Below are 13,977 nucleotides of genomic sequence, written 5' to 3'. Positions count from 1 at the left end.
AAATTTTACAAGTTTTTTGCTGATAAAGAACTGTGTGAATAAAAGATTCATAAGGAAAACATATTTTTGTTATTTTTAAATGAAAGCAAACAATCATTAGATAAAGTGTGCAATTCATTCTTAAGACATAACTTCAAAAAAGTAGAGCAAGCCTTCATAAAAAGAGAAAAATAAAAGCATGTATTCATGAAACATCTAACATGTGCCAGACACGTATTTGCAGATTTTTCTTCACCTTAGAATAATGAGGATGATGATGATGGTGGTTACCCCACTTTCTACTTCCTAGTCGTTCTAGGTTGTTAAGAACAAAATGATGAACAAATATGTTCCACTGTTCTCTCTGTTCGGAATGGTTTGCTCCTAAACTTTCATATGGCATACTCTTCATCTTTGAGATGGAGATTAAATGGCAGTCTCAGACAGATCTACTCTGACCATAGAATTTCACTGCCACTCCCATACCCGTGCTAATTATAAAGTTCTTCAATTTTCTCTAACCAAACATTCTCTGTTTTGTTTTTAAGAAAAATTTATAATGACTTATAAGTGTTTTTTTGTTGTTGTTTTTGTTTTTTTTTTTGTTTTGTTTTGTTTTGTTTTTGAGATGGAGTCTTTCAAGTCCCAGGCATTATCGTTTTAAGTTCCAAGTTGAGCAAGACTAAGACTACACTTTAAACTCTTTCTCTCTGAATCCAATTAGAGCCTTTGTACATCTAGATATACACAGAATTATGTATTTGCCCATAAATGAACAGAGAAATTATTTAGTTTTTAGACAAACTCAACTTCAGAACTCAAATAGATTCCTAGTGCCTTCTAAGTCTTATTTTCTTTTGCACTATTCTACATTGGCTTCAAAATTAATCCTGCAAATTAGCAGAATTGCACTATGCAGCTATTATCTACTTGGCACATGATTATAAAGTATATTCTGATAAATGTCAGAAAATAAATGCTTTTTCTCTTTTTTTTTTTTTTTTTTTTGCTTTTCTTTGAGATGGATTCTCACTCTGTCACCCTGGCTGGAGTGCAGTGGCGCGATCTTGGCTCACTTCAAGCTCCACCTCCTGAGTTCACACCATTCTCCTGCCTCAGCCTCCCGAGTAGCCGAGACTACAGGCACGCACCACCAAACCCGGCTAATTTTTTTATGTTTTTAGTAGAGACAGTTTCACCATGTTAGCCAGGATGGTCTCAATCTCCTGACCTCATGATCACCCACCTTACGGACACATGCAGAGGTGAGAGTATAAAGTCAAATCATCTTTTTATGTTTTCTTTTTTGTTTTTGTTTTTTATTATTATACTTTGAGTTCTAGGGTACATGTGCATAACGTGCAGGTTTGTTACATATGTATACTTGTGCCATGTTGGTGTGCTGCACCCATCAACTCGTCAACACCCACCAACTCGTCATTTACATCAGGTATAACTCCCAGTGCAATCCCTCTCCCCTTCCCCCTCCCCATGATAGGCCCTGGTGTGTGATGTTCTTTTTATGTTTTAAGATTACTCATTACTTAAGTTTTAAAATTGCGACAACAACAACAATACATATACCTCAGAATCTGAAGATTCTGTATCTTCTTTTTGTCTTGATTCTGATGTGGGTATCTTATCTAGAAAATGTTATTCACAGACACATATATGAGAACATTTATTACTGTAAATTGTAATATCATATACAAATCTATTGCCATTTATGAGTATTTCAAAAACAAAACTAACAGCAAAAATAGAATTTCAGAATTGAAGCAGGTTCAATAAAAAGAATTGACAGCATGAAGAAAGATATCAGAAAATATTTTTTTAAATAGCCATTGTATTTCGGTCTATAAAATTGTTTTGTAAATAATAGCACTTAAGCATAGAAAGATTTTCAGAGATATTCACTAATGTACCACTTCTATTATTTTGGTATAAAAATAAAATTGTCATTACTTGTTTGATCTTGTGGAGCTTGTTCAATAATGCCAATATCATTTTCGTGTTGTCCAGTTACTGTCTTTGTTGCTTCCTCCTATTACAAACAATAAACAAAAGCAACAACAACAACAAAAAACTTCAGGAAAAAAATGTGTTTATTCACTCACACAATTTATCAGTAAGACAAAAGAGAACAACAAGAAAAAACATACACTGTATCTATCAAATCATAGGCACTATCCTGGGAGAAGCAGAAAATATACATGGAAGACAGGTTCTGGCCTATATTCAAGAAATGGTAGAGATATGTGAAAACAAAAAAAGAACAGAAAAGTATAATTCACCAGTTCTACAATGTAAGTCAATAAAATGCATAAGAGTACAAAGGAGAGAACAATGAGTTTTACCTGAAAAGCAGAGAAAATGCCGCCATAATAGGGCCGTATTTGGAAGGACAGGCAAAGTGCAGAGTCAGGATACAAAGACTCTAGGTACAACAGCATGTGCAAAATAATAAGGCATGAAACAACGTGGCAACTGAGGGATGCCAAAGTGATGTGGTAAAACTGGAACACAGTCAGAGCAAATGAGTTGAAGAGACAAAAAATGGGACCAAACCATGTAAGATATGTGTCACGCTAGAATGTGAACTTAACCCTTCAGGTAATGGGTATCTGCTCAATATGCAGATGAGTTACATCATTACAAATATATTTTAGAAAGGTGACCCTTCCAGTGATGTAAAGATAGATGAACATGGGGAGATGGGGCAAAACTAGAAAGGAGTACTTCAAAATTATAGGTAGAGAGTTAATTACGGTAATAAGATATGGAAAATTATAAGAAGGTAGATAATACAAATTTTGGTGTGTGACTGGATTGGTGACCTGGAGGAGGCTTGAAGTGCAGGATGTGGGGGACAGTTGAAATGCAGGTTGAAGTGTTTGAGCAGTTCATGGCTACTTCCTAGATGTTATTTACTAGGATGGGGAAACCAGATGACTGAGTAGATTACAAAGAGTCAGAAAAGAGGCAGGAAAAGAATTAAAAAAAAAAGATGCTTTCAGTTTGAGACCTCTAAGATTTGAGGCATCTAAGGGGCTTGGAAGAAAGATCTGGATAAATACATTTGGAGTTTGAGTAGATGACCTACATGAGGAAAATTACATAGTGATAAGAAAATAAATATTTATAAGATAGACTAAATGGGTAGAATTAAGCAACACAAATCTATGCAGACTGTTGAAATTTTGAAAATGAAATTAAAGGAGAGAGAAAAACGTGGGATTAAGTTTCTAAGTTATATATTTCCAAATTTGTTCCAAGAATATAATTTTATTGATATAGGTAAATATTTCTGAAATATTATTGCAATAGGCATCTTTGAATTGAATGAAAACATTTAAATCTACAACAACAAGATTCTGTGAAACCACTTTTATAAAAACCTTGAAATTTTTAATTGTGCAAGAGAAATGCTTACCTATAGAATTATGAGGCATTTTTAAGTACTACTATAAAGTGAGATAGAAATGTGAAACCCCACTTTAAAATTCACATGCTTTTCTTATGTTCCTGTAAACAATATAATACTAACTCGAATTGCCTATTTACACCATATAGGATGACAGTTTAAAATTGGAGAAAAGATCTCACATAAAGAAAATTAAGCAATAATTATTCGAGTTGAAGATTTAATAGTTTTTATATATATCTATGATTGTCAAGCAGGATTCAGTATTCACAGGTGAAGAAAGAAACTAAAAACTTCAAGTCAACAGGATTCCTGAGTTTTAGAAACAAACAAATATATGTGCAAGGTTTAATAATTATGAAGACTAAAGTTAATAAGGCTTCCTGGAAATAATATAAAATATCTCCACTGTAAGAGATATATTTAAAAGTAAAAAGTGGGGGGGCAGAGCAAGATGGCTGAATTGGAAGAGCTCCAGTCTCTAGCTCCCAGTGCCAGCGACACAGAAGACAGGCGATTTCTGCATTTTCAACTGAGGTACTGGGTTCATCTTACTAGGGACTGCCAGACAATCAGTGCTGGTCAGCTGCTGCAGCCCGACCAGCAAGAGCTGAAGCAGGGCAAGGCATCGCTTCACTTGGGAAGCGCAAGGGGGAAGGGAATCCATTTTCCTAGCCAGGGGAATTGAGACACACAACACCTGGAAAATTGGGTAACTCCCACCCCAATACTGCGCTTTACCAAGGGTCTTAGAAAACGAGCACACCAGAAGACTATATCCCACTCCTGGTCGAGAGGTCCCACGCCCACGGAGCCTCCCTCATTGCTAGCACAGCAGTCTGCAATCTAACTGCAAGGCAGCAGTCAGGCTGGGGGAGGGGCGTCCGCCATTGCTGAGGCTTAAGTAGGTAAACAAAGCCGCTGTGAAGCTCGAACTGGGTGGAGCTCACAGCAGCTCAAAGAAGCCTGCCTGTCTCTGTAGACTCCACCTCTGGGGACAGGACACAGCTAAACAACAACAACAACAACAAAAGCAGTAGAAACCTCTGCAGACGCAAACGACTCTGTCTGACAGCTTTAAAGAGAGCAGTGGATCTCCCAACGTGGAGGCTGAGATCTGAGAATGGACAGACTGCCTGCTCAAGTGGGTCCCTGACCCCTGAGTAGTCTAACTGGGAGACATGCGCACTAGGGGCAGACCAACACCCCACACCTCACAGGGTGGAGTACACCCCTGAGAGGAAGCTTCCAAAGCAAGAATCAGACAGGTACACTCGCTGTTCAGCAATATTCTATCTTCTGCAGCCTCTGCTGCTGATACCCAGGCAAACCGGGTGTGCAGTGGACCTCAAGCAATCTCCAACAGACCTACACCTGAGAGTCCTGATTGTTAGAAGAAAAACTAAGAAACAGGAAGGACACCCACACCAAAACCCCATCAGTACGTCACCATCATCAAAGACCAGAGGCAGATGAAACCACAAAGATGGGGAAAAAGCAGGGCAGAAAAGCTGGAAATTCAAAAAATAAGAGCACATCTCCCCCTGCAAAGGAACGCAGCTCATCACCAGCAATGGATCAAAGCTGGATGGAGAATGACTTTGATGAGATGAGAGAAGAAGTCTCCAGTCCATCAAACTTCTCAGAGCTAAAGGAGGAATTACGTACCCAGCGCAAAGAAACTAAAAATCTTGAAAAAGGAGTGGAAGAATTGATAACTAGAATAATTAATGCAGAGAAGGCCATAAACGAACTGACAGAGATGAAAACCATGACACGAGAAATACGTGACAAATGCACAAGCTTCAGTAACCAACTCGATCAACTGGAAGAAAGAGTATCAGCAATTGAGGATCAAATGAATGAAATGAAGCGAGAAGAGAAATCTAAAGAAAAAAGAAGAAAAAGAAATGAACAAAGCCTGCAAGAAGTATGGGATTATGTAAAAAGACCAAATCTACATCTGATTGGGGTTCCTGAAAGTGAGGGGGAAAATGGAACCAAGTTGGAAAACACTCTTCAGAATATCATCCCAGAGAACTTCCCCAACCTAGTAGGGCAGGCGAACATTCAAATTCAGGAAATACAGAGAACGCCACAAAGATACTCCTCGAGAAGAGCAACTCCAAGACACATAATTGCCAGATTCACCAAAGTTGAAATGAAGGAAAAAATCTTAAGGGCAGCCAGAGAGAAAGGTCGGGTTACCCACAAAGGGAAGCTCATAAGACTTACAGCAGATCTCTCGGCAGAAACTCTACAAGCCAGGAGAGAGTGGGGGCCAATATTCAACATTCTTAAGAAAAGAATTTTAAACCCACATTGCATATCCAGCCAAACTAAGTTTCATAAGTGAAGGAGAAATAAAATCCTTTACAGATAAGCAAATGCTTAGAGATTTTGTCACCACCAGGCCTGCCTTACAAGAGACCCTGAAGGAAGCACTAAACATGGAAAGGAACAACCGGTACCAGCCATTGCAAAAACATGCCAAAATGTAAAGACCATCGAGGCTAGGAAGAAACTGCATCAACTAACGAGCAAAATAACCAGTTAATATCATAATGGCAGGATCAAGTTCACACATAACAAAATTAAACTTAAACGTAAATGGACTAAATACTCCAATTAAAAGACGCAGACTGGCAAACTGGATAAAGAGGCAAGACCCATCAGTTTGCTGTATTCAGGAGACCCATCTCACATGCAGAGACATACATAGGCTCAAAATAAAGGGATGGAGGAAGATCTACCAAGCAAATGGAGAACAAAAAAAAAGCAGGGGTTGCAATACTAGTCTCTGATAAAACAGACTTTAAACCATCAAAGATCAAAAGAGACAAAGAAGGCCATTACATAATGGTAAAGGGATCAATTCAACAGGAAGAGCTAACTCTCCTAAATATATATGCACCCAATACAGGAGAACCCAGATTCATAAAGCAAGTCCTTAGAGACTTACCAAGAGACTTAGACTCCCATACAATAATAATGGGAGACTTCAACACCCCACTCTCAACATTAGACAGATCAATGACACAGAAAGTTAACAAGGATATCCAGGAATTGAACTCATCTCTGCAGCAAGCAGACCTAATACACATCTACAGAACTCTCCACCCCAAATCAACAGAATATATATTCTTCTCAGCACCACATCACATTTATTCCAAAATAGACCACATAATTGGAAGTAAAGCACTCCTCAGTAAATGTACAAGAATAGAAATTATAACAAACTGTCTCTCAGACCACAGTGCAATCAAACCACAACTCAGGACTAAGAAACTCAATCAAAACCACTCAACTACATGGAAACTGAATAACCTGCTCCTGAAGACTACTGGGTACATAACGAAATGAAGGCAGAAATAAAGATGTTCTTTGAAACCAATGAGAACAAAGATACAACATACCAGAATCTCTGGGACACATTTAAAGCAGTGTGTAGAGGGAAATTTATAGCACTAAATGCCCACAAGAGAAAGCTGGAAAGATCTAAAATTGACACTCTAACATCACAATTAAAAGAACTAGAGAGGCAAGAGCAAACACATTCAAAAGCTAGCAGGAGGCAAGAAATAACAAAGATTAGAGTAGAACTGAAGGAGATAGAGACACAAAAAACCCTCCAAAAAACAATGAATCCAGGAGTTGGTTTTTTGAAAAGATCAACAAAATTGATAGACCACTAGCAAGACTAATAAAGAAGAAAAGAGAGCAGAATCAAATAGATGCAGCAAAATATGATAAAGGGGATATCACCACTGACCCCACAGAAATACAAACTACCATCAGAGAATACTATAAACACCTCTATGCAAATAAACTGGAAAATCTAGAAGAAATGGATAATTTCCTGGACACTTACACTCTCCCAAGACTAAATCAGGAAGAAGCTGAATCCCTGAATAGACCAATATCAGGCTCTAAAATTGAGTCAATAATTAAGTCTACCAACCAAAAAAAGTCCAGGACCAGATGGATTCACAGCTGAATTCTATCAGAGGTACAAGGAGGAGCTGGTATCATTCCTTCTGAAACTATTCCAATCAATAGAAAAAGAGGGAATCCACCCTAACTCATTTTATGAGGCCAACATCATCCTGATTCCAAAGCCTGACAGAGAGACAACAAAAAAAAGAGAATTTTAGACCAATATCCCTGATGAACATCAATGTAAAAATCCTCAATAAAATACTGGCAAACCAGATGCAGCTGTACATCAAAAAGCTTATCCACCATGATCAAGTGGGCTTCATCCCTGCGATGCAAGGCTGTTTCAACATACGCAAATCAATAAACGTAATCCAGCATGTAAACAGAACCAAAGACAAAAACCACATGATTGTCTCAATAGATGCAGAAAAGGCCTTTGACAAAATTCAACAGCCCTTCATGCTAAAAACGCTCAATAAGTTTGAAATTGATGGAACGTATGTCAAAATAATAAGAGCTATTTATGACAAACCCACAGCCAATATCATACTGAATGGGCAAAAACTGGAAAAATTCCCTTTGAAAACTGGCACAAGACAGGGATGCCCTCTCTCACCACTCCTATTCAACATAGTGTTGGAAGTTCTGGCTAGGGCAATCAGGCAAGAGAAAGAAATCAAGGGTATTCAGTTAGGAAAAGAAGAAGTCAAATTGTCCCTGTTTGCAGATGACATGATTGTATATTTAGAAAACCCCATTGTCTCAGCCCAAAATCTCCTTAAACTGATAAGCAACTTCAGCAAAGTCTCAGGATACAAAATTAATGTGCAAAAATCACAAGCATTCTTATATACCAGTAACAGACAGCCAAATCATGAATGAGCTTCCATTCACAATTGCTTCAAAGAGAATAAAATACCTAGGAATCCCACTTACAAGGGATGTAAAGGACCTCTTCAAGGAGAACTACAAACCACTGCTCAGTGAAATCAAAGAGGACACAAACAAATGGAAGAACATACCATGCTCATGGATAGGAAGAATCAATATCGTGAAAATGGCCATACTGCCCAAGGTAATTTATAGATTCAATGCCATCCCCATCAAGTTACCAATGAGTTTCTTCACAGAATTGGAAAAAACCACTTTAAACTTCATATGGAACCAAAAAAGAGCCCTTATTGCCAAGACAATCCGAAGTCAAAAGAACAAAGCTGGAGGTATCACGCTACCTGACTTCAAACTATACTACAAGGCTACAGTAACCAAAACAGCATGGTACTGGTACCAAAACAGAGATATAGACCAATGGAACAGAACAGAGTCCTCAGAAATAATACCACACATCTACAGCCATCTGATCTTTGATAAACCTGGGAAAAACAAGAAATGGGGAAAGGATTCCCTACTTAATAAATGGTGCTGGGAAAATTGGCTAGCCATAAGTAGAAAGCTGAAACTGGATCCTTTCCTTACTCCTTATACGAAAATTAATTCAAGATGGATTAGAGACTTAAATGTTAGACCTAATACCATAAAAACCGGAGAAGAAAACCTAGGTAATACCTTCAGGACATAGGCATGGGCAAGGACTTCATGTCTAAAACACCAAAAGCAATGGCTGCAAAAGCCAAAATTGACAAATAGGATCTCATTAAACTAAAGAGCTTCTGCACAGCAAAAGAAACTACCATCAGAGTGAACAGGCATCCTACAGAATGGGAGAAAATTTTTGCAATCTACTCACCTGACAAAGGGCTAATATCCAGAACCTACAAAGAACTCAAACAAATTTACAAGAAAAAAATAAACAACCCCATCAAAAAGTGGGCAGAGGATATGAACAGACATTTCTCAAAAGAAGACATTCATACAGCCAACAGACACATGAAAAAATGCTCATCATCACTGGCCATCAGAGAAATGCAAATCAAAACCACAGTGAGATACCATCTTACACCAGTTAGAATGGCAATCATTAAAAAGTCAGGAAACAGCAGGTGCTGGAGAGGATGTGGAGAAATAGGAACACTTTTACACTATTGGTGGGATTGTAAACTAGTTCAACCATTATGGAAAACAGTATGGCGATTCCTCAATGATCTAGAACTAGAAGTACCATATGACCCAGCCATCCCATTACTGGGTATATACCCAAAGGATTATAAATCATGCTGCTATAAAGACACATGCACACGTAAGTTTATTGCGGCACTATTCACAACAGCAAAGACTTGGAATCAACCCAAATGTCCATCAGTGACAGACTGGATTAAGAAAATGTGGCACATACACACCATGGAATACTATGCAGCCATAAAACAGGATGAGTTTGTGTCCTTTGTAGGGACATGGGTGCAGCTGGAAACCATCATTCTCAGCAAACTATCACAAGAACAGAAAACCAAACACCGTATGTTCTCACTCATAGGTGGGAACTGAACAACGAGATAACTTGGACTCAGGAAAGGGAACATCACACACTGGGGCCTATCACAGGGAGGGGGCAGGGGAGGGATTGCATTGGGAGTTATACCTGATATAAATGACGAGTTGATGGGTGCTGACAAGTTGATGGGTGCAGCACACCAACATGGCACAAGTATACATATGTAACAAACCTGCAGGTTATGCACATGTACCCTAGAACTTGAAGTATAATAATAATAAAAAATAAAAAAAAGAATAAAATAAAATAAAAGTAAAAAGTATTCTTCCAATGATAAGTTTGTTTACTCTGTTATCAATCTTCCCTTGCATATTCTATAATAATAGGTACTTTTAAAAATTCACCAATGTTGATTACATTCATTTGATGTGTGTATATAGTACCATCACATACAGATATTATGAGCAAAAATCTCAGAATATTTCTAGAGATTACTAATTTCTCCATTTATTTATTTCAGAGTACTGAAGCTTAAAAGAGATTTTTCTCTTTTAAGAGACACAGAAGAAAAATCTTGTTCATATGATCAGAAAATTTAATTTTAATAACAAGTTTAAATAAAATACTTATTTATTTATACTCTATTATGAAAAATATTCTAAACAGCTGCCAAGGTTATATCAAAGAGTGAGATAAATTAGTTAAATAACTTAAGGATATGTCAAATATTAAGTTAGAAATCTGAAATCAGAAACCAAAGAATCAAAATTAGTAATTCACAATAAAGCTGACAAGGCCTAAAACAGATTTTACTTTGTATTCTATATTAATATAAGTATGACTACATTAAATATAAAACATAAAGTTACTAAATGATGTGAGAATTAAATTTTCATTCCTTCTTTATAAATTTTTTGTTGACACACTATAAATGTACACGTTTTAGGGGTACATATTATCACTTAATACATTCACATAATCAAATCAGAATAATTGAGATATTAATCACCTTAAGTATGTATCTTTCCTTTATGTTAGAATCATTCAAATTATTCTCTACTAGGTATTTTAAAGAGTACAACAAATTGCTCTTACCTATATTTGTCCTTATGTTTTCTTCCAGTTTTTTATTAAAATCAGCTATAAGTCACTCAAAAACACCTGAGTTATAATTTATTAGCTGGCTATGTTTTCTTAATTTTTATTTTAAATAATTTATATCATATCTTTTATTATAGAGAGTTCCTGCTCTCATTGAAACCAATATTTTTGCTGTGTATTTATAAAAATCTGTCTCATCTTGACTCTCTCATGTAGTCTCTATGATTATCTTACCCTTCTTCAATGACTTATTTCCTATCATCCCCTTCATCTAATTTATTATTATATAATTATGGTGATATCCATTAGATAATTGTTTTAACCAAAATAACCTAGGACAAAAATTTACCCTTACATAGTTTATAGTATTACAGAAATAATTAAAATTTAAAAATTACATGTTATATTTTGAAATATCTCTTCACAATTTACAGTTGTATTAGTTACCTCTTGTGTGGAAAAATGTGAGACTTTAGTTTTTAATAGTACCTTGTTTAACTGGGTTTGCCTTAAAATGGTATAGGTTGTTTCTATTCTGTGTGGCAAAAAGCTAAGTATAAATAACTGTATAAATTCTGCTTCTTCCAAGAAACAGAGAAAAACAGAATAAGTCATGGGGGGGCAATGATTGATTAATGAAAATCATATGTAGCAACTAAATAGAAACTTGTAAATAAATAACAATTGAGACAGAGATGCCCTCAAAAGCAGATACTGAAAAAACGTGTTCTGTGAGAAAAAAGTCTGGGGTAAATCATTTTTAAAAAGGTGACGGAGGAGGGAGAAACAAACAAGAGACATGATCAGTCAATCAAGTATGAGCTTCAGTCGTGAAAGAAAAGGAGAAACAACTACCCTAAGACATGTGACAAAATACATAAAATAGAGACTTGTTAATAATATATTTCCATAATGCTGATCAGTATTTACACTATAATTAGTTATTTTGTTAATATCTGGGTAATCAAGATTTTAATTTTATTATTATATAATAAGACACTCAATTAGTTAAACATGGTCTTCAATCAATACCTAAAAGCGAGAACAGTCTTACTACAGAGAGAGAAAAAATTTAAAAAGGAATGTTTCATAAACTTTTCACCTGAAGAAATTATTGGTAATAAGAATTTCAGAGTAATGTATTCCTTGAAAATATATGTTTAATAGAACATGAGTTTTGGCTGGGCTTTGTGGCTCATGCCTGTAATCCCAGCACTTTAGGGGGCCGAGGAGGGCAGATCATGAGGTCAAGGGATCGAGACCATCCTGGCCAACATGGTGAAACCCTGCCTCTACTAAAACTACAAAATTAGCTGGGCATGGTGGCACACACCTGTAGTCCCAGCTTATGTAGGAGGTTGAGGCAGGAGAATTGGTTGAACCAAGAAGGCAGAGGCTACAGTCAACCAAGATCATGCCACTGCACTCCAGCCTGGGTGACAGAGTGAGACTCCGTCTCAAAAACAAAAAAACAACATGAGTTGAGACTAAAATATATTACAATATTTTTAATCTAAATTCTACATGGAGGATACTAGAAAATATCGTGTAACCTTCTTTCCTAGTTACTACATATCTCTGATTTACTGTCTTCTTATTTAAGACATATTTCCTTAAGATAATGCATGTGAATTTATGCATTCTAAATATTAAAAGAAAATATAAATTTAAGCCACATTTAGAAATTCATTAGATTTAATTATAAGATACATTATGCATATTATCTCACTCGTAACATTCTATTACATAAAATAATCAATTGTCTGCTTATTATTCACATTGCAAACCTCTGAAAATGCTTTTTATAGGCAAGACTGTATTCTGGGTACACAAGGATGCACGCAAGTATGTTTTCTAACTTGCGGTATCTCATAGTGATGGAAGAGCTTCAAAAAGATTATTTAAATAACTAAAGAACTTCAAAAAGATTATTTGAATAACTAAATATAAAATCTTCTGAAATTTAAAATTTTCAAATGTGATCAAAGATCTTTGAACAATATGTTTAAAAACTGCAATTTAAAAATTCTGAAATTAAAATCTTACCATATGCTTATTAAGAGTCTCTGCTTCCAGAACTGGTTGTTTACTTAGGGTAAAACCTGTGTTCTTCATTTAGATGAAGAGTTTAAAGTATACTTTTAATTAAATAACTTAGAAAACACACTGGCATCCCTAGTAATACAGATTCTGAGAAAGAGAATTTACATTTCTAAATTTCTACTAATATTTATATATTTATTTATTTATTTATTTATTGAGATGGAGTCTCACTCTGTCGCCCAGGCTGGAGTGCAGTGGTGCAATCTTGGCTCACTGCAAGCTCCACCTCCCAGGTTCATGGCATTCTCCTGCCTCAGCCTCCTGAGTAGCTGGGACTACAGGCGGCCGCCACCATGCCCAGCTAATTTTGTTTTGTATTTTTTAGTAGAGACGGGGTTTCACAGTGTTAGCCAGGATGGCCTCGATCTCCTGACCTCGTGATCCACCCACCTTGGCCTCCCTAAGTGCTGGGATTACAGGCATAAGCTACCGCGCCCGGCCTCTACTATTATTTTTTAAATTAGAGTTAAGGTCTCGCTATGTTGCCCACACGGGTTTCAAACTCTTGGGCTCAAGAAATCCTCCTGCATCAGCCTCCTTGGTAGCTGGAACTACAGGCATGCACCACCATGCCCAAATAAATTTTCACAACTTCTAATATTATTTTGGTGTATTTAAAGAACCAAGAAGAGAAACTGAGACAAAGCTCTCTCCTAAAAACTACGTGATATCAAAATAGTAAGTGCAAAAATCCTATATGTTATGTGGCACAGTTTTGGAACTGAACAGTATCAGAGAAATTCCTTGATTACTATAATAAGTAACTTGATCCATTAAAGATAAATTTAAGCATGAGTTTTTTTTAAGTTACAATAGGATAATTTTAAAACTCACAGTAAGTACACTTATCCAAATAAAAATTTACCAGATTTTATATATTCTCTACTGTGGAAAAGTTTTTTCTAATATATATAGTGCTCCTGTCACTATATATTCTCCAGCCCTTTCTTTTTATGGCCCTCACACCCTCAAAGTATTTACCAAACATTTGTTATTTACTAACGTAAAAAAAGAAAAAAAAAACTGTTTAAATCAACTACTC

At 36.3% G+C, this 13,977-nt stretch overlaps 1 protein-coding gene across 1 annotated transcript in view; it reads right to left on the bottom strand.

Annotated features, from left to right (window-relative positions):
• Window positions 1–13,977, bottom strand: part of LOC103215795 (uncharacterized) — a 126,496-nt gene that overhangs the window by 35,209 nt on the left and 77,310 nt on the right. Inside the window, 2 exon segments of the mRNA XM_073014106.1 lie at window positions 1,564–1,622; window positions 1,945–2,023. Of these exon segments, the coding sequence (XP_072870207.1) occupies window positions 1,564–1,622; window positions 1,945–2,023 (138 nt within the window).

This window comes from Chlorocebus sabaeus, unplaced genomic scaffold, assembly GCF_047675955.1.
Source record: "Chlorocebus sabaeus isolate Y175 unplaced genomic scaffold, mChlSab1.0.hap1 unalloc_scaffold_285, whole genome shotgun sequence".
NCBI lineage: Eukaryota > Metazoa > Chordata > Mammalia > Primates > Cercopithecidae > Chlorocebus > Chlorocebus sabaeus.
Note: the sequence above shows the minus strand (reverse complement) of the source record. Positions and strands in the feature narration are given on the sequence as shown.